Source organism: Ictidomys tridecemlineatus, chromosome 11, assembly GCF_052094955.1.
Source record: "Ictidomys tridecemlineatus isolate mIctTri1 chromosome 11, mIctTri1.hap1, whole genome shotgun sequence".
In the NCBI taxonomy this organism is placed as follows: Eukaryota; Metazoa; Chordata; class Mammalia; order Rodentia; family Sciuridae; genus Ictidomys; species Ictidomys tridecemlineatus.
The window spans coordinates 74,609,123-74,631,161 of record NC_135487.1 but is presented as its reverse complement, the minus strand read 5'-3'; the positions used below and the strand labels follow the sequence as shown (position 1 = coordinate 74,631,161).

The window sequence follows — 22,039 nt, the reverse complement described above, 5'->3', positions numbered from 1 at the left end:
TTTCCAAGAACTCTGAGGTGTTAATTAAATGAACTGTGGATATTTTTAATCAACAAATATTTGTTGAGAATGTGTTCTGTTGAGGCAAGATAGACAACAGAATATGCTTCTCATAATCAGGAGTTTTCAATTTAGTTTGAATGAAAACTATGCATATAGAAATAATGGGTAGAGCTGGGTTGTGGCTCAGTGTTAGAGTGCTTGCCTAGATATGTGAGGTACTCGGTTCGATCCTGAGCACCACATAAAAATAAATAAAATAGAATAAATGTATTGTGTCCATATACAACTAAATTTTTTTAAAATAATGGGCACATTAAAATACATATAATCAATGTCTTTTGAATGGTAATGGCATTTGGGGAGAAAAAATACTAAAAGCAAAAACCTGAGTAAAAGCATGCATATATGCCTATGGATAACTTTTGCTAAAAATGAGGATTTTGTATGGAGGAGTAGTAACTGGAAGAGTAAACTAAGATTATTCTGCTATGTCTGCTATGCTGGTTAGGGGCAGAGGGACCATCACACCTGAGAGTGTGAGGACAATCATAGGAAGTTAAGATCACAGTACATCACGGCTTTCTTTATCTGGTGAAAAGCAATAGTTAGCCATGTGTCTTGGTTCTATACCTAGTGGAATCCCTGTTCTCTCTCCCATTCCTGTTTTATTACTACTTGTAATAACAGGGAGGTTTGATATTGAAAAGTGTCCTATTTATTAATAGAAATACTTATATTAAATAAAGTATTTTTACTTCAGATGTAATGAATATATCCCACATTAGTGTATCCCAAGACATCTTAAAGAGTTTTACTTATCTGTATTTAAAAGCACCTCATGCACATTTTTCCATCAGTTCCTTCTTTGTTAAATAAAAGGTTTTTGAGAGAAAGGGATATTGAGTGAGTGTAGAAGAGTTAAAAAATAAAAAATAATAATAAGGACTGAACATTTAAGGGTTGGGGAAAGTAAGTCAATAATGACCTGCAACAATAATAATGCAAGATACAGAATCATGCAGTACGTGGAAATCAAGCATAGATAATTCTAAGAAGAAATACTTGAGTCAATAATGTCAAATACTGCCAGGCGAGGTAGCACATGACTGTAATCCCAGCAGCTTGGAAGACTTAGGCAGGAGGATTCCAAGTTCAAAGCCAGCCTCAGCAACTGTGAGGTGCTAAGCAACTCAGTGAAACCCTGTCTCTAAATAAAATACAAAATAGGGCTGGGGATGTGGCTCAATGGTTGAGTGCCCCTGAGATCAATCCCCAGAACCCCAAAATAAATAAATAAAAATAAAAATAATGTCAAATACTGTGAGATTCTAGCTTTTAAAATAAAATAATGAAATTTCTTCTTTCTTCCAGTCTTATACAGGCTCAATTAGGATGTATTCCAATACAAGATTTTGCTTTGACACAAGACACCTCAAAGATTTTCAGAAATGGCTCACGAATTACAAGATGTATGTTACAGGATTAGTGGGTTTTCAATATTTTTCCAATAAATTAGTACTGGGTTTAATATTGAAAAAATATGTTTTTCAGGGTTGTCAGATTTTGTGGCTACTCAGGAAAAGAAGTTTGCTGTACTGTTGAATAGTTTGATTTTAGCTAAATGTTTTAGATGCAAACTATGGGAAGACTCTCTGCATGTATCCAAACAGCTAGAAAAAATTGGTAGGTACTGTGTACAGGAAGCCAGGTTAGTAATGTCAGCAATTTATTTCATATTTCACCATTAAGCAAATTATTCTGTTTATAAACCATTTAGGAAAATATGTGTTTATAGACATAAATAAGGTACTGTACTGTACTTTGAAAATCTGGTTTTCATTTGCTCCTGCTTAAATGATTCCTTTTGAAAGCAGCTGAATAGTACATAAGAAATCTAATAAAAATACTCTTATTTTAAAATTTGTTTTCATACCAAGAGTAAACTTTTCTTTTAGTAATTAGGTAACTAACTATATGATGCTGTTTCTTTCACTTCTGTGATTAATATTTTGCTGTGATCTCAATGCCAAAGTACAAAGGTAACAATCTCGGATATTCTCAATTACCAGAAAATTATATCAGTCATTTGTATTTGAACTTTTACCTGTTTTCAATAATAGTAAATAAAATAATAAAATAAAATAATAGTAAACAAAGTTTCTACCACTCAGTACTGCCACACTTAGGATCAAGCATGGAGCACACAAACCTTAAGGGAACACTCAAACCATATCCAAACCATAGCAGTTAGATATTTGACTGAATCTTTTTTTTAAAGTTCTATCTTTAAAAATGTTCTTACTAATATGTTATTAAATAATTAAAGTATAGATTTCATTTTAAGTGGATTATTTTAAAATTATCCTTTGATTACTTTTCCATAGGTATAACATTGTCAAATACCATGGTAAATGCAGGTTTGACCTCCTTTAAAAAAATAGAAGATACAGATGCAAGGGAACTTGAACTGGTATTTAGTATTTACTTATTCCTAATGTTACCTTAATTGTATTTAAATTTTAGAACCTAATTTTTATATCTTCTTTTCTTTTGAATTATTTTCTTTTTATATTCCTAAGTATTATAACTTCATTATCATTACTAAAACCTTATCCTAAAAACATTTTACTAAAAAAGTTTCAAGTGTTGTGGTAAGAATATAATGATGTAAATATGTTTAGATTTTAAATAGACACCCCCCTTTTGGAACCCAAATAAAAGAAGCTGTGTTATATCTGCCAAAATACGAACTTGAAGTGGAACAGGTAAATATTTTGTTTATTAAATATTTTGGTTCTTTTCAGGAATAAAGCTTCCATTACTAGACTTAGAACTGAGTGTGAGTAATAATGTTATATTTTAACATTTCTTATGCCTATCCTTTTTTGAAGATTACAAGATATAGTGATACTGTGGCTGAAATATTAGTGACCATTATATTAAGGAACTTTGAACAGCTACAAAATAAAAGAACAGCGCCAGATTCTCACTATATTACCTTAATCATAGGTGATGCAGATAATCAAGTGGTTTTTAAGCACAGAGTTATGTAAGTAATTATGACATTTATTTGATTTTATTTCTAAGCATATACTGTAGATAAAAAATTTTTACTGAAAAATAGAGTAATAATATCACTGTGGAATCAACTTAATTACATTTTCCTAAGACAATAATGGGGTAGTTTTTTAATTTGTCTATTAAGGACAGTATTAACATTAGGTCTATTTAGATCTTTATATTTAGTATCCAAATGAACAAAGCGTAAAATCTGAAACAAGTAAATATATGAACTTTAGGAGATCTTTCTTATTTTGCTGCTTTTCTCCAGTCATTTATGGCCTTCCTACTTTTTTGATAGTTTTCCTCCTACTCATCTCAAAATTTATCTTCTATTTCCAGATTAAAATCTAACAAACTACTGTGGTTAGTTGTAGGATCCAGGCCACCAGATCACATGTATAAATGGAGGTACCCTTCCTATGCTTAGTTCTCTAGCATGCCATGGTATAATTTTTCCAGAAACTATTATTTTCTTCCAGGATATCATAGCAAACTGTTAAGGATTTTCATTCCAGTTATATAGCTACTACTTGGATGGTTCCAAATATTAAATTGTTTAATATTTATATGAGACAGGAGCTATCATCATCTACATTTTGTAGAGGAGTAAATTGAGAAAAAGAATAGTAATTTCTGCCAAGGTCATATATAATTCATAGCAAAGTCTAGATTTGAACCTAAGCATTCCTATTCCAGAACCTATGCTCCTAATTATGTTACTGTATTTGTAAGCACAGGAATGACAGTGAATCTAAGATGGGAATCTCCTAATGGTTGACAGTATAAAGGATACCTTCCCAAAAGGTCATATACAAGGTTACTAAAGAGACTGCAGAAATAATAAGATAATTCTTTCATTGGTAACTGCTCTCTGCAATTAACCATTATACACTTAGAATATGTTGTTGTACAAATCTTTGTTTTCTGTGAATCTTAAATCTAATGATAGCCCTGACTGTCTGAGACTAAACTAAATTTAATTATAAAATTGGTGGCTGGTTTGTTTGTGATATTATTAGATACAAACTATTTCAGAACAATTTTAAAGATATTATTGGAGGTCTGGGGCTGAGGTTCATGATAGAGCATTTGTCTTGCATGTGTGAGGCACTGGGTTCGATTCTCAGCACTGCATATAAATAAATGAATAAAATAAAGGTCCATCAACAACCCAAAAAAAAAAGGGCATTTCTTTTTAAAAAAGAGATATTATTTAAGTTTTTCTTACAAATAAATATAACTATGTATAGCCACTTTAATATGGTAGTGACTTGGGGACAAGCTCGTTTGTTATTGGTAGCAGCTCTATATTCCAGATGAGCCTCAAATGAATCAGTGAAAATTGGAGATAGTTATAGTTAAGAAAATTATGGTCACCATAACTTCTCTGATACTTTATTCTCCCTCCTCAGAATTTGGGTAAAGTAGTTTTTAGTAATCAATTTCACTCTACTACTACAGAGTACCTATCTTAGAGACAGTCAGCCATTAGGATTTAATGCTATTTCATTTAGTATTTGGATCACTATTTAAATTATGCATTACTATTTTCAGGGATTCTGCTTTGCTCAAAACTGGAAGTTGGACTAAAAAAATTGATGTGAAGAGAGCTCTTATATCTGAAGATCTTAGCATAAATCTAATTAGTTCTGATTTTGGTATGTTAATTAAATTAATGAAGATATAAATGTAAAAAAATACAATAGTATTTAAACATTATTTCCTTTATGTTGATACAGAAAAAAATAAAACTATTATGTAAAAATAATATATTTAAATAATATGAATAAACTTTAAGGGAAGTTTCATGTATTAGATATGGAATAGGTAACATGGACAAGATAATATAATTCATATTTTGTTCATTTATAAACATTTTCTTTCTAGATAGTTGAATTTCAATTATTATGGGAATATTGACTTATTTTTATTAAGATGAAGGTTTGAATTTTCATTGGTTATATTTTTTAACCTTTTTGAAATATTTTCATTTCCTGGACTTCTCGACTCTATAGTTAAAATAATACAAGAGATATAAAAAGAAATAAATGGTCTCATTTCTGGACTTGTATAACTTAAATGAGCACTTATTTACTTTATTTTCTTTTCAGTTGGACTTGATATTCAGCAGAAATTTACAGTCTTTTATTTAGGACCCAAGAGGTTTGGAAATCAAATAATTATACAAAGAAAATCAGAAATGGAGATTTCCCATTCTAAATATTCAGCTGGATCTACTGTAGCAGGCCCCAATAAAGGTAAATAGCTCTAGTCAGATTATGGATACTCTAGAACTAGATATTTAGACCTTATAATATTTACTTTAGTAATATATAGTAGAAATGTTTTCTTGTAGTTAATGTTTGTCATTGTTTGATGTTTATAACACATGCTATTTTATTAGTCTTTTTATATACATTTCCCCTTTCTCATATCAACTTTATTCTTATGGCCATTATCAGAGGGAGAGCAAGTGATGTACAAGAATCTACAGATTTGATGAGGCAAACTAGAATGAAAATAAATTAAATTTTTTTGTGATGGGAATTTCCAACATACATAAAAGTAGACAGAAATGTATAATGAACTCTCAGGTATTCATTAGCTACCTTAAATAGTGATCAACTTGGGGCTGGGGATATGGCTCAAGCGGTAGCACGCTTACCTGGCATGCGTGTGGCCCGGGTTCGATCCTTAGCACCACATACAAACAAAGATGTTGTGTCTGAAGAAAACTAAAAAATAAATAAATAAATATTAGAAAATTCTCTCTCTCTTTTTAAGAAAAAAAAAATAGTGATCAACTCATGGCTAATATTGTTTTAGCTATACCTCATTTCAGTTTTTCCTTTCATATGTTAAAGCAAATCACAGATATATTATTCACTATGTGAATATTTCATTGTATATTTGTAAATGGTAAGGATGTTTTCACAAAAACATAACTGCTTTACTTTATTATATAAAAATTAATGCCATTCAATACTCAATCAATGTTCAAGTTACTAATTGTCTCATACATGTGGTAGATATTGACCTCTGAGTCCCTGGTAGTTTTGACAGCTTCCTTCTGTCCAGGCTGATATGCTATTCCAGGTTCAGCTTGTATATTTCTAGCTTCATCCCTTTAATAATGCTTTTCTCCAAGGAGCCTTGGTTTCTTTTAATAATAGTAGTTTTCTGACATCACAGTCTGTGTCCTAGAGGAATTCCTTGCCATTGAGTGATCACTTGGATTTTTCCATGCAGAGTTAGGAAATAAGTAATTTTGTTTTGTTTTGTTTTAAAAGATAAAATTCATCATACTCATATGTATAATTCATTCTTACAAGTCCAAATTAAATTCAGGAATATAGGCTTTATCCTTAACTCAAATATCTATATCTCTTTTATATCATGCTGAGAAATATGGTTTTAGTGACTCAAAAAATGATAAAATCTTGCTAATTTTCAATCATTCATACACAATATACTCACAATGAACAATATAAAGGATAGCAATACCAAGCTATTCCACTTAACGTGATTATTAAAATTTAAGAATATTTTACAGATATTTTTGTTCTCAGAATATATCTATTTATATACAGTCAAATTAATGGGTTTTAAATCACTTGGAATAGTTCTTCAACATGGTAGACTATCTATGCCACCAAGTACTAACAGTAGTTAGTGTTTGTTTTGTAGATTGGACTATGGAACATGTAGCTGTTCCTCACTCACTTGCTTCTATTGTCACTGTTTTCACTCTGTAAAGGGAGCTGTTAACAGATACTAGAGAATATGAAAGCTGTAGCTTATACCAAAGTGCCTGAATAGTTGTTTACTCTGAATGGTATTGGTAGTTATAATAGGTAGAAACTGCATTGAGTAGTGGCAGAAAGAGTATATTTACAAATAATCTGTGAACCACTGAGTACTCAACTCATTCCTCTTTAGAGAACACAAAAGAGCTTTCATTTCGGAACAGGATACAGTAGTTTGTAGCAGGCTGGTGCTCCCACAGCAGCAACTATGAAAAGCTACCTAGTTAAACCTACATGCTAAAGTTTGGGTCTTGAATGTCCCCTAAAGGCCCATGTCTTAAAGGCCTTGTTTCCAGGGTGGTGCTATGGGAAGTAAAACCACTTACAATAACATCAAAAATATATACTTAATAATGCTATAATAAAAGATGTTCAAGACCAATACATGAAAACTAAAAATTACTATTAAGAGGAAGTTAAGGAAAACATAAATTAATCAAGTGATATGCTATTTCAAGGACTGAAAGATTTCATGTTGTAAAAGATGTCAGTTCTCAAATTAATCTTTAGGTTCAATATAATCCCGATCCCAAACCCCAGTGGGTTTTTTGTTGTTATTGTTGTTTGCTTTTTTTCTGAAACAACAGGTAACTATAAGATTCATGTGAAAATTCAAAATAACAAGAATATTCAGGACAGTCTTGAAGAAAGATATATCTGGGAGACTATACTAGATATCAGGACCTCTTAATCAATAGATACTAAGAGATTTTGATGTATGCAAAGGATAGACACATTAACTAATAGAATAGATTAAGATTCAGAAACAGACCTATAGTTATATAAGCAATGATTTATGACAAAGCACAGTAGAGAAAAAATAGTCTTTCAATAAATGAGACTAGATTAATTGAATGTTCATATTGGAAAACAAAATTGTGCTGGATATGGTTTGAATGTGTTCCCCAGAGATTCATATCCTGAAAGATTGATCTACAGTCTTGTGGTTTTGAGATAGAACTTTTAAAAGGTGAGGCATAATGGAAGGTGATTGGGTCATGCCTACCCTTGGAAAGGATTTATGCTGGTCTCCTAGAGTAAGTGAGTTCTTCCAAGAGCAGCAGGTTCCACATGCTTGCCCCCTTCTTTATGCAGGTAGTTTTCACTTCTTCTCTACATTGTGATATAGTGAAATGGTCCCTAACCAGAGGCTAAACCACTGTATTCCTTTGAGCTCCAATATACTCCAAAACTGAACTAAATAAATTTCTTTTTAATGTACCCAGCCTCCAGTATTTTGTTAAAGCAACAGAAAATAGACTAATATAGATCATATCTTGGTCCCAAACTCATACTCTGAACAATACTTACTTCTAAATAAATTGCTGATTTAAATGTAAAAGAGAAACAATAAAACTTTTAAAGGAAAAACAGATTTTTCAGGCCTTGGAATATATAGATTTAATAGCACACAAAAGTTTTAATTATAAAGCATTTGGTAAATTTGACTGTTAAAATTAAGAACTGTTCATCAATATACACCAATAAGAGAGTAAAGGCAACTCATGGAGTATGAGAAAAAAATTTCAATACATATTCCTGGGTATTGTAGGCTGAATTCATATGTTGAAGTCCTCATAATGTGACTGTATTTGTAGAGAGGGTCTATAAAAAGGTAATTAAATTAAAATCATTAGGGACTCTAATCCAAAATGACTGGTCTCCTTATGGAAAGAGGAAATTAGGACACTGACACACATGGAGGGAAGACTACATGAAGACACAGGAAAAGGCAGCCATTCACAAGCTCTCTCCTGTGTTTGCATATTTTTTTCTACTTACCAACAGTTATTTCTTTAAAATGGCTTGAATTGTTTTCTTTGATTGTTTCTCTTACTTGCACCTGTAGTGAAAGCTGGAATGTCTGCTATACTTTCTACTATCACGAGCCTTTTTTATAGGCAGAAGTTCCCCTTATACTCAGGAAAATCCTGTGGAAAGCAGACAGATCATGCACCCTATCAGACAAGTAATGTTTTATTACATTCACACAAATATACACCTTTTGCATATATATCTATACACCCATCCCAAATCTTGTGAATTTACGTAAATCCTGATGTACAATTCAGTTTTTACATGAAAATTCATATATTCCCAAATAAAAAAATATTTTTATACCTTTAAACATAACATATATTCACTGTCTACATTCTCTTTCTTAGTAACAAACACAAAGAAGAGACCATAGTTTTACCCTACTACAGTTGTAACACAATCCAAATTTCAGCTGTTCTGATCTCTTGTCAGATCATGTTATTAAATTATACAAACTAATGTCGATGCTTTTTGACTTATGATAATGAGGTTATATCCTGATAAGCCCATATCATGAATCAGAAATACACCTTAATACTAAATTACTGAACATCGTAGCTTAGCGACATAGTACACTGTAGACAATCTATTGTTTACCCTCATAATTATGTGGCTGATAAAGCTATAGCTCACTGCCACTGCCTAGCATCACAAGAGAGAATATTGTATACATATTGTGTACATAGTGCTACCCCTGGAATAATTCAAAAATTGAAGTATGGTTTCTACTGAAACATATCATTTTCCAACCATCATAAAATTGAAAAAACATTAAGTTGAACCACTATATTATTGGAAAGTGTCTTATATTTAGTTCAGAGCATATAATTCAATGCATTTCTAGTTAGTATCATTAATAAATTTGCTTGACTTAGAACTGGGGGCTGTAAAAACATGTTAATTAAAATTTCATGTGTTATAACTATGAAACTTTATGCATCTCACATTGTGATAATATAGGATCTGCTATCTTGAAAGTATACTGAAAAGTATAGTTTAGATTAATATTCTCTGAGAGCCTTATTTTTTTAAATTATCAATCTCCATATTTGTTAATAAGACAAATTCAGATAATTCTCAGAATGTAGGGTGGGTGAAGAAGCACTTATATACTACGTGGCATTGAACCCAGGGCTGTTCTATCACTGAGCTACTTCCTTAGTTTCCCAGGCTGGCCTTGAACATGTGATCCTTCTGTTTCAGCCTCATAAGTAGTGGGAATTATAGGCATGCCCTACTGCCTAGGTCTAAGTACCATTTCTAACGAAAATACAGGGAAAATTTTTTTTGACATTTAGATAACATTCATGTGCTAGCATTCTTAATGGACTTGTATACAGTTCTTATTCCTGACAAGATTTGCCAACTCTACTTTGAAATATTGGGAAGCTCTTAGAAACTGATAGACATCCATATCCTGGGTCAGTTTTTGCCGCGGGCAGCAAATGTTTGTGCATAGTCATTGTACACCATCTTGTGGCGATATTTAAAAATGCAGTTGTGTGTGAAGTCCTTGGATTAAGAGACAAAGCAACTCTATCCCTTATTGGATAAAAAAACTTGCAAGGCATTTCTTCTTAATTTTCCCATTCCCAAAATAATAAATTCCTTCTCTAAATATATTAAATGAATCCTTTGAATAGCTCTAAAACAATTAGTATTACCAGAGAGGCAAAATTGTTGAGAGATTAGACTCTGGAATTAAGACTACAGGAATTAGAATGCCAAATTTGCTCATTATTAAGAGTATGGTCTTGACCATGTTATTTAACCTCTGCATTAATTACTTTTCTCTTATTGAAGTGAAAATGTAACAGAAATACCTGATAGGCAAACAACCAAGGATGACCAGATATGTGAGGAAAATTATAGAACAATATAAATAAATAGAAAGTGGATGAAACATCAACAGAATAATTCAGAAATGTAATAAAACAATATAAAACTTCAAATATTAACTTCAGAGAAATTAAAGATTAAATTGCAACCATAAAATTAAATAGGATTCCTAAGGGGAAAAAAGGACAAGAGCAAGTACAGGGAAGTAAACTATAATTATAAAAACAAAAACACTAAATGAAAGAAAAAGAAAGGGTGAGAGTGAATTTAGGAGACAAAGGAGGCAATCTAGGAGCCTACTATCTGACTAACAAATATTCCAGAAAAATAAGAATTAGAAGAAAAATATTGAGAAAATTTTCTAGATCTAAAATAAGCTACAAATCTGCACCTCAAAAAGGCTCACTTAATACTAATTAGGGTGAATGAAAGATAAGGCATAATTACAACATTTCAGAACATCATGACAAACAGAAAATCATAAATATTTCCAAGAAAAAAACTAAGGTCTTTTATGAGCAAATTGGATATTAGAAGATAATGGACATAAATTCCAAAGAATAAATGATTTTCAATCCTGTGTTCTTTATATCCAATCACACTCTTAATTAAGTGCAAAAGTAAAATAAAGACTCAGTACATTCAAAGGTTCTTAAGTTTCACTCTTATACATTCATTCTTAGGTAGTTGCTTCAGGATGAGCACCAATAAAACAAGAGAGTTACCAGGAAAGAAAAAGTCAAAAGAATTCAGGTATAGTGAATTCAGCTTATTTAGCTTAATGAAAGGAAGTTCCAGGATGACAGCTATAAGGCAGGCTTCCATTGTATTAAGAAGAGGATGTAGGGCTCAAGAAAGGAGGTATCTGTGAAGGGGAAATAAATGGGCAAGGTGTTTCCTTATATTTTTCTATATAACCCTGAAATATTGAGTAAACTTTAAAAAATATAAGGTAGATATTGCTAAACTAAAAAAAAAGCAATAAAACTTCAGAGGAGGCAGTGTGCTGCTTAAGAAAGAAAAACACTTCACTTGATTCTTCATTAAAAATATTTTTACTTTCTATGTCTCTCAAATCAGCCTATTTTTTTGGTTTTACTACTACCATTACTATAGACTGAGTTAACATCATTTTTTTTTTTTGCCTACACTCCTATAGTAGCTTCTTAACTAGTTTTGTTGCATCCATTTTGTTCTATCTCAAATCTCTTTTCCATATTACTTTTCATAGAGTAATGTTTTTCACAATACAAATCTAAAATGTCTCTTGTTTGGTTAAAAACACTTCAGTGACTTCCTATACCTCTTAAAATTTAAATCATTAGCATGCCCTACAGGGTTCCACACAGTCATATGGTCAACCTATGCCTAAGCAACAATGTGATGACAGCTTATACATGATCTTGCCTCATTACTGAAGAGTTGGCTGGAAATGACATAAGAGACTCAGTTTAATACTTACACAAACAGCAAAGCACAATCAGCATGGTATCAGCTACTCAACATCCTTCATCCCACAGGATGACATTGGACTTTAGGGGCCAAACATGAATGGTGGGTTGCTTTTTTTGAGGTATGAACTCTATCCTGCAGCTATGTCTGAAATGGGAAAAATGGAAAGTCTCATGCCTTATTGGAATCAGGAAAGCAGATGAGAAACTGCTTCATGGCAGCCTCATGCAAGATAGGGAGCCTCCTACAAGCTAAGGAGTCAAATGAGAAACAGCTCCTCATAAGACTGCCTATTTTCCAAGGAGGATGGTAGGCAATTTTGCCAGTAGTTGAGCCTTATCAACATGGTCTATGTGAAAACATGCAATTGCTAGGGTGCCAATGGTAGAGCTGTTCCCCTACACACATAAGCTATCTTTTCTACCAGTAGTCTCATGTACTCTCTTTTATTTGCTTGCATCAGCCAAACTAATATTTTGATTTCTCCAGTGGGCTATGCTTTTCCTTTCATAGAGCTTTAGTATGTGCTGTGCCCTCTGCCTAAAACTCTTTCTCCTATTTCTTTGCCTTTTTAACTCCCACTCTTTCTTCAATCCTCTGCCCAACATTCCTGACTAGGACAACACCTCATTACCACATAGCATGGTGATATGTATAGTGTGTTCCTCTTCTTCATGATATTCATAGGGTTATTTTTTAATATTTTTTTATTTGTAGATGAACACAATACCTTTATTTTATTTATTTTTATGTGGTGCTGAGACTCAAACCCACTGACTCATACATGCTGGGCAAGCTTTCTTACTGTGAGTCACAACCCCAGATATCAGAGGTTTTAATTTTATGATTATTTGTATAATCTTGAATTAATGTAAGATTATAGATGATACACACATTAATATATTATTTTTTCACTTAATTTAAAAATACTTTTATATACTTAAGTTTATTTTCTCTTTTTACCTTTCTGACATTAGAGAGACCAGATATTTTTTTAAGACTTTTATTAGTCCATTGTAATTATACATAATAGTGGGATTTGTTGCTACATATTCATACCTGCACATAATATAAGAAGATAATTTAATTAATTTTTTCCCTCAATACCTCCCTTTTATCTCCTAACCTGCCTCCTGTGGTCCCCTTCCTCTATTCTGTTGGTCTTCCTTCTATTTTCACTGCCTTTTCCCCTTTTTTTCTATCTACTTTCCACATATGAAAGAAAATATGACTCTTGACTTTTTGAGTTTGGCTTTTTTTACTTAACATAATGCTCTCAAGATACATCCATTTTTCTGCAAATGACGTAATTTCATTCTTCTTTATGGTGAATAAAATTATCTCATGTATACACATATATAATTTTCTTTATTCATCCATTGATGGTCACCTAAGCTGCTTCCATAATTTGGCTACTTTTGTAGCTATAAACATGGATTTGCACGTATTGCTATAGTATGCTGACTTTTTTTTTTTTTTTAAAGAGAGAGTGAGAGAGGGGGACAGAGAGAGAGAGAGAGAGAGAGAGAATTTTAACATTTATTTATTTTTTCTTAGTTCTCGGCGGACACAACATCTTTGTTGGTATGTGGTGCTGAGGATCGAACCCGGGCCGCATGCATGCTAGGCGAGCGCGCTACTGCTTGAGCCACATCCCCAGCCCAGTATGCTGACTTTAAATACCAACGAGGGGTATAGCTGGGTCATATGGTGGTTGCATTCCTAGTCTTGAGGAATCTTCATACTGATTTTCACAATGGTTAATTTACAGTCCCACCAACAGCATAAAAGTATTCCTTTTCCCCAGCATCCATTTGAGCTTTGTTATTTGTATTATTGATTGCTGCCATTCTAGCTGTAATGAGATGAACTATCAGTATAGTTTTGATTTGTATTTCCCTAATTGCTAAAAAGGGTGGACATCTTCATGTTTATTGGCCATTTGTAATTTTTCTTTTGAGAAATGTCTGTTTAATTTATTTGCCCATTTAATAATTGGGTTATTTATTTTGGGTGTTGTTTTTTGAGTTATTTATATATTCTGTATATTAATTTTATTTATTTATTTTTATGTGGTGCTGAGGATTGAACCTAGTGCCTCTTACGTGCTAGGCTAGTGCTCAACCACTGAGCTACAACGCCAACCCCCCGTATATTAATTCTGACATAAAAATAGCTAACAAAGATTTTCTCCCATTCTGTAGGTATTCTCTTCACACTTGTTTCCTTTGCTATGCAGAGGCTTTTTAATTTGATACCATTTCATTAGTTAATTTCTTGAGCATTAGGAGTCCTAGTGAAGAAGTTATTGTCTACACTTACATGTTGAGTGTTGACCCTTGGTTTTCTTCTAGTATTTACAAAGTTTCTGGTTCAATTCCTAGGTCTTTGATCCATTTTGAATCGACTTTTGTGCAGGATGAGCTATAGGATAGAGTTTTATTCTTCTCCATATGGATATTTAGTTTTCCCAGCACAATTTGTTACAACTTATATTTTGGGCACCTTTGTCAAAGATAAGATAATATCTGTGTGGGTTTGTCTGTGTCTTCTATTCTGTACCATTGATTTTGTGTCTGTTTTTATGCTAGTGACAGGTATTATTTTGTTTAATTTTTTTAAGATATTGGTGGACTTTTATTTTATTTATTTATTTATATGTGGTGCTGAGAATTGAACCCAGTGCCTCACACATGCTAGGCAAGTGCTCTACCACTGAGCCACAACTCTAGCCCCAACAGGTATTATTTTTAATTCTTGTTTTATATTGTTTTTCAGATAAAAGTTCATATTAGAACTCATGTTTTTTTAATCTAATGTGTACTTTACCTATATAAATATAAGGTAGCATATAGTAAGTGAAATGTACAATAATAAGCCACAAGGACTCAAAGGAGAAAGAAATTACTTCAGATTAAGTGATCAGAATAGATTTGTGGTAGAGGTGCCATTTGAGTTGTTAAGTTGATAAGTTTCTGATAGACAAGAAAGTGAGGGTCTTCTAAGATGAGGTAATATCAAAGATACAGTCAGAAAAAGGCATGGGATCATTTGAAGAATGGCAGTTGAACGTGTTTTGATGGTTGTAGGATTAATATTGATGCTATAAAGGGAATTCCAGATTATGCAGGACCTTGGATGTGGAATTAATTTTGTCAGTGCAAAGTAACTAATGTTGATAAGTGGGCAAATTATCTAATCAGAGTTGAACTTTATGAGGATTAATTAAGCAACAGTATATGGAATATATGAAGCATGAAGGATTGACTTCAAAGAAACCAGATACCATCTAAGTTATAGGTAAGGAGACCATGACTCTGGGCACAACTTCCAAACAAGTAAGTCTTGGCACTCCTTACAGAGTATAATGCCAACAAGCCTTTCAACCAAAGACCCCTAGGAATGCACCTGCCTTTGAAGAAAGTTAGCTTTATCTAACATTCTTCAGCAAACAAGAATATAATACCAGCTGAACTATCGATCATCTCAGGAAGTTGGGAGAAACTGACAGGATTTCATCTTACGTTGGGTGATTCTTAGAAGGGTTTAGGGAAAGCAGAGATTAGTTCTAAATTGGATACTTTGGGGAAGTGAAAAATGGGTTATTTTGGTCTTTTTATCTTGGAGGTGGATTTTAAAAATAGTAGTCATCTGTGTTAGCCAGAAGAGGGGGATATTTCATTATTTTTGTGGTTCTTGAGTGTTCTTTTCTATAGTTTCAGAAATAATTGCATAGTAATCTTTGTCTTCCACTTTGGTAACATTGTATATTGTTTATATTCTCCAAGTTGTTTATGTTTAGTTGGGAACATTGTGGTTTACCTGTCAGTTTTCAGATACCAGGGATTTTTTAAAAATTACTTTATCAGTACTTAATTCCTTGATAAGGTAAGGTACTGATTAAGGCCACAAAAGAAACCAGCCTCTGGCTGAATTTATACCTCAATGGTAGAACGTTTGCCTGGCACTAGTGAGATACTGGGTTTAAACCTCAGCACCACATACATACATACATACATACATACATACATACATACATACGTAAAGGTGTTGTGTTCATATACAACTAAGAGTAGATTTAAAAAAAAAAACAGAGAAACCAGCCTCATCTGAGGAGCAGCCTCATCCATTTATCCCACACTGCTAGACATATATTATCATTGTCTAGGTGTACCATGACTTGACTGAAAGTTGATTGAAGAGTGACTCTGAAAATGAAGAATAAAAAATCTAAAAAAGGTTGTAGAAGTCTTTAAATAAAAACTCTCTACTATCTCCAACATTTCTACTTCACTTAAAATTTGTGTTCTAGCAAAAATAAGCTGATGTTGGTTCCTATAATATAAATAATATGTCATCTATCTGGAATATCTTCTCTTTTTCCCCTTTTCATATCCTAATCCTGTCTATCCTTCAAGGACCAATTTAAATATCTCTCTTCTTATCCATGTTACTAGTCAGAATTAAGATCAAGAAAAAGCCTATTCAAAGTACAATAAATGAGGAATAAATTATATATATGGGTATGTTAATTCTAGCTTTGAGAAGTCAAGCTGGAAGCAATCTTTCCTTTCTTTGAATTCAAATATCAAATTTTTTATATCCCTAATGCATTTATTTTTAACACTTATGAAATATGAATGGTGTCCTATCTACTAATGAGTCAGTAGTGCCATCAAAATGCCATGAGGTTTGCTTCTTTCCAGATTCTCAAGCATAAGGATAAAGCAAAGCAATGTTTAAATCTCTATCCTCATTCTCACTTCATTAAAGATAAAGTTTGTTACTTATATTTCACTGTATTTGATTCTGTCTATACCAGAGAGGTTGTGATAAATTTATAGATGGCTAAATATTCTTTGTGAAAATGGGTTAGAGCTATTAATGGGACAGGAACTGTTATCAAAAATACTTTTTTAATTGTATGGGTTAACACTTGAGGAAATGTGAAGTCAAAATCCTTTTGTCTGTCTGAGAGAAAAGAAACTAGATAAAAATTAATTATATTAAGTTAATTATAATAGCTATCCTAACAAATAGGTCTTTTTTTATATTGTTTTAGGAATAACTCTCTGCAAAAAACCTGGGAACCGAGAATGTAATCATCATTGTAAAAATAAACATACATGTGGACATGACTGCTGTGAGTTCCATAAAACAAGTTCATTTTAGGCATTAAAAATTGAAAGTCTTTGATAAATAGTAATGACATCCTAATTATCTGTCTATGATATTTATATCATGCAACTTATAACTCTCATATAATATTCAGTCTTCTGTGGGCAACATGAAATAAATATTAGATTTGAAATTTTGAAAAAATTTGGCTTTATATGAACAATGCGTAAAGTTTAACCTAAAGTTTCTGAAATTTATTTTTATAGGTAAAACTGGAGTTGCACAGAAGTCAGAAATTAAAGAACCAACAATTTCTTCATATTTATCTGATTTAAGAAACAGGAATGCTACTTCATCTCTTCCTCCAGTTAAACGTCTCAAGGTTAGTACTAATAACATTTATTCTTTGTTCTGCAATTAAATGAATAAATATCACTTATTTTGTATCTCAATTAGATAGGTATTCACAGTGTACTTTAGAATTACTTGTGGACTTGAATAGAAATATGACCATTATAGTCAATCTGTAAACCTACTTTCAGAATGTATTTATACAGCTACTTTCCCTTTAGCCTTTTTTTAAACCTTTTTTTTTTTAGTGTAGAGAGAAATGAAGATGAAGAAAGAAAATGAGAAGAATATGAGTTTAGCTTAATTCAGCAACAACTGAACTAGACATTCTTGCCCTTTTCTTGCTCTTCCTCTATATTGGGGAATTGAATTCAGGGGCGCTCTACCTCTGAGCTACACCCCCAGTCCTTTTTATTTTTTATTTTGAGACAGAGTCTCCCTAATTTGCCAAGCCTGGCCTCAAACTTGCAATCATCCTGTCTCAGCCTTTCAAGTCACTGTGATTATAGGCCTGTGCCACTAAACCCTACCCCAAGAAAGCATCTGGGTGCCACAGGAGCCCGTTTGCAGCATGTCCCTGGGTGGGCAGGAATCCTTGCTCCTTCTGTGCTGGATTGGATTGGAAATTCTGAAGTCGATTTGGATTCTTGAATCTAGAAGAACAAGAGCCTTCCTTCCAAGAGATAAAAAAATGAGAGTCTACTGGTTTATAGGCTAGTCACTAAGTGACTGTTCTTAAACCTAAGTTATATCCTAGAAAAGTCCTATTCTGGGCTCTTATAAGAATAAATATTTTAAGGCATGAGTCTAAATAAGAAGAATGTCTGAAAACAGGGAGAGGAATGACACAGGAAATAGTCACCATCTTCTCTGAAAAGATAATTTTTATTGACATGTTTTCCCTCCTTTTCTCCCTTCCTCCCCATTTTTTCTCCCTTTCCCTTCCTTTCTTTCTCTTTTCCTTCTATAATCATTGAATATTAAGAATATTCCCAGGGCTAAAATACAGTGATAAATAAGACAGTTTTATTTCCAGTCCTCATAGAATTTATAGTTGAACGAAGGATACAAATAAGTAAAACAGGCCTTTTCAATATAGTGTGATGAGTGCTTCTATGACAGAAGTATAAAAATGCTTCAGTTTAAAAGGGGAATGAAGGGAAGGGATGGGAGATGGAAATAGGAAATACAGTAGAATGAATTGGACATAACTTTCCTATGTTCATATATGAATACACTACTAGTGAAACTCCATATCATGTACAACTGCAAAAATGGGATCCAAGTTAGATTAAGTTATACTCCATGTAGGCATAATGTGTCAAAATACACTTTACTGTCATGTATATCTAAAAATAACAAATAAAAAAAGTTTTTTAAATGCTCAGTTTAGATTTAAACAAAAGTATACAGAAGCCTCATTCGATGGGCCAGGAAAGGATTCTTAGTAGATGTGATTGAGACCCAAAAGATAAGCCAAGTATGGAGGTATCTAAGAACAGAATGGCCAATGGGAGAGATAGAAAAATATATTGAGGTATTAAAAATACTCAAATATCCCAAGGGAGAGGTAGGGAGAAGAAAGATCTTTAAAGGAACTGAAATAATACAGTATGTCTAGAGTTCAGTTGCAAGTAGTATAGAGTGAGATGAGGCTAAAGAGCTAAGTACAAAGTAAATCATACTGACCTTTTCACTATTTAGGGATTTATATTTTATTTTGAAAGTATTGGTAAGGCACTGAGGGCTTTACTCAGTGAAATGATCTGAATTACATTTCATAAAGATCACGCTGGCTGCAATGTAGAGAAGGAATTAGAGGATGAAAAATGGGACTCATTAGTTTGTTTTTGCAATATTTCAAGGAAAATGATGTCCTAAGTTATGGTAGTGCCAGTAGCAATGGAGAGAATAGATAGAGCTTAAAATATTTTCAGAGAAGGGATCAACTACCTTGGTACGTCACTGATCCTAAAGGGGAAGGTTGAAGGAAGTAGTCAAAACTGATGTCCAGCTCTCTGACTTGAACAACTGGGAGAAAAGTTAAGTAGGAGAAGTAAAGGAAAAACAAGTTTGGGGAAACAGAGAAGGATAAATTCGATTTTGGAAATAACCAAATTTAGAGGTACAAAAATGTCTAGTATAATTGCCCTACACACAGTTGGATGTAACTGAAAAATCAGGAGGGAGAGCTAAGCTAGAAACAGATTTGAGAGTCATTCACATGAAAAATAATAGTTGACATGGGACTAAATCAATTTTTAAGAACAGATAGAGTGAAAAGAGAAGACCTAGTAAAGAACCATAAAGATTGCAACATTTAAGAAAGACTGACAGGCTGAGGTTGTAGCTCGGTGGTAGAGTACTTGTCTAGCATGTGTGAGGCCCTGGGTTCCATCTTCAGCACCACATAAAGGTAAATAAATAAAATAAAGGTATTGTGTCCATCTACAACTACCAAAAAATTATATATATATATATTCATATATATATATTCATATATATATTCATATATATATGAATGATCTGAGAAATATTTGAGCTGAGAACTAGCCTGAGTTGTTTCTAGTTCACGGATTTCTGTGTATATACTAGATATGACTGTGATGTACCATTTGACTCATTTATTAAAAGGTCTTCATGTAAAACTGATAGTTGAACTCATAATTTTTTTCATTAGGTACAGATGAATAAATCTCAAAGTGTGGACCTTAAAGGGTTTGGTTTTACTCCCAAACCTTCCCTTCCTAGTTTATCAAGGTACAAATATAATGTTAATATCTAAGATAAAATATTCATCTTAAATTCTCTTTTCCTTCAGATAACTACTTGTTCAGAAAAAGGTGATCACTAGTTACTATTCACAGTAATCACAGTAATCATTTAGTTCTATAATGAAGCAATAATATCATAAGGGTTTCATTATCTTTCATACCCTAAATTTAATTAGAACTCTACAGTTACAGAATACTTTAACATTCATTGAATTATCTCTTTCCTAGGAAACTACTTCAGGTTCTTTGCCTTCTTAACTTAAGTGACAGGAATATACTGTGCTTTAAAAAGATAAACCATATTGGTATACAAAGTCTTATCTTTCTATTCAGGTGCTCATTCTATATTAATATACCTCAAATTTATAAAATATTTTGTAATTTTAAAATTTCACTTTTGTGCATTATCTCTCTTGACCTTAACAACAACCTGGCTTATAAAATAAGGTATTTTTATCTCTTCTTATTGATGAAAAAATCCAAACTTCGTATTCCCAATTAGTAAGCCAAGGACCTCAGGTGATAATTCAGTGTTCTTCTGTCATGATGCCTAGAAACCAATAGCACATGTAATTTTCCATTCAGATAAGAGCATTCTAGATATAGGGATGACATTCAATTTATTCAACAATCAGTACAGAACAAGAACTAACCATCAGAATACTAAATTCAGAACTGCTTTTAAAGATTTCAGCTTTTGTTATCTAACTGTAAATGGCATTAGCAATAGATTTGTTTAAAGATTGTACAACGATAGCAATATATACTGGGAGCATGTAAAGAGGACTAAATGTTGCTCTCTTCCATTGAACATCTGTTTTTACCCTTTGCTACCTAGTCTGAATATATTTTATCATTGAAGTACTGAGTTGATAAACCATGGGTTTTTCCTTTGTTATAAGTAACTAATTTTTAAGTTTAGGTTCTTTTTTAATATTTACTTTTACATTTTTACTATTTTTTTATACCTTTATAAAGGTCAGAATATTTAAACATACCTGAATTGCCTGTAATGGAGCAATGTGATCAGCATGAAATCCATGGAAAAGTTCAACAAGAGCCATCTGAATATCAAGACAAAAGTAAATTATTGGTGATACTGATCTGAGAGGGAATATGATTTGTCATTACTTTAGATTGACAAGTAATATTATTGAAAAACCAACACCTACAATTATTTTGACTTTTAACTAAGCAGCATTTTTTTCCCTTGGGTCTTTGAACCAATTTTAAGTTCTTGAGTTTGTTAATTCAGATAGTCACGGATTTAGAAAAGTATATATATATTTTATATGTATATATATATATACATATGTGTGTGTTCATTGATTTCTGGACTTTATGTACTAGATATGACTGTAATGAATATATATATATATTTTTTTCCTACATGGTGTTGCCTAATTTAATGATAATCTGAGAGAAAATAGGGGATTCTTGGATAAATATAGGATTAAAATGTTAAATTATTACTTTCATGTATTTTAGAATTATTTAAAATAACTTTATGTTTTAAAAATTAGTTCAGTTTTACAAAATAGCTGTGACCTTGGGGAAACTACTTAACCTCTTTGGACCTTATTGGTACCTTTAAAATGACAGGATTGAAATGGGCAGACCATTAATACCTCTTCAGTTCTTAACCTATGATTCTTATGGTTTCTATGATAATATGAGATAATGCATATAAATTCTTCAGCACTATGCCTGGCTTATTATTAGTCTGCTTCCTACTATGAAGAGCATTATTTCCTTTGATCATGCCATTAACTATAAAACTATTAAAATGCATGAGAAATAATCCTATCCATTGAG

General features: G+C 32.3%; 1 protein-coding gene and 1 long non-coding RNA gene across 17 annotated transcripts in view; one reads left to right on the top strand and one right to left on the bottom strand.

Moving 5' to 3' along the window:
- Positions 1 to 22,039, top strand: part of Hfm1 (helicase for meiosis 1) — an 86,975-nt gene that overhangs the window by 50,516 nt on the left and 14,420 nt on the right. For 12 of the 16 annotated variants that reach the window (XM_078026714.1, XM_078026718.1, XM_078026716.1 and 9 more), the window contains 11 exons: positions 1,375 to 1,472; positions 1,555 to 1,686; positions 2,388 to 2,473; positions 2,685 to 2,768; positions 2,895 to 3,052; positions 4,621 to 4,724; positions 5,178 to 5,324; positions 17,044 to 17,124; positions 17,366 to 17,481; positions 20,131 to 20,210; positions 21,203 to 21,306. In XM_078026714.1, coding sequence (XP_077882840.1) covers positions 1,375 to 1,472; positions 1,555 to 1,686; positions 2,388 to 2,473; positions 2,685 to 2,768; positions 2,895 to 3,052; positions 4,621 to 4,724; positions 5,178 to 5,324; positions 17,044 to 17,124; positions 17,366 to 17,481; positions 20,131 to 20,210; positions 21,203 to 21,306 — 1,190 coding nt within the window. Of the gene's footprint in view, positions 1 to 1,374; positions 1,473 to 1,554; positions 1,687 to 2,387; positions 2,474 to 2,684; positions 2,769 to 2,894; positions 3,053 to 4,620; positions 4,725 to 5,177; positions 5,325 to 17,043; positions 17,125 to 17,365; positions 17,482 to 20,130; positions 20,211 to 21,202; positions 22,026 to 22,039 lie in introns of those variants that run through there. The other 4 variants (XR_013427899.1, XM_078026719.1, XR_013427898.1 and 1 more) reach the window with 3 other exon arrangements.
- LOC144368127 (uncharacterized) overlaps positions 1 to 22,039 on the bottom strand; it is a 29,919-nt gene that overhangs the window by 4,981 nt on the left and 2,899 nt on the right. The window contains exons 2-4 of the long non-coding RNA XR_013427900.1: positions 21,223 to 21,288; positions 8,655 to 8,803; positions 5,732 to 5,801 (exon numbers count right to left, since the gene is read on the bottom strand). This is a non-coding gene — a long non-coding RNA (uncharacterized LOC144368127). The remainder of the gene's footprint in view (positions 1 to 5,731; positions 5,802 to 8,654; positions 8,804 to 21,222; positions 21,289 to 22,039) is intronic.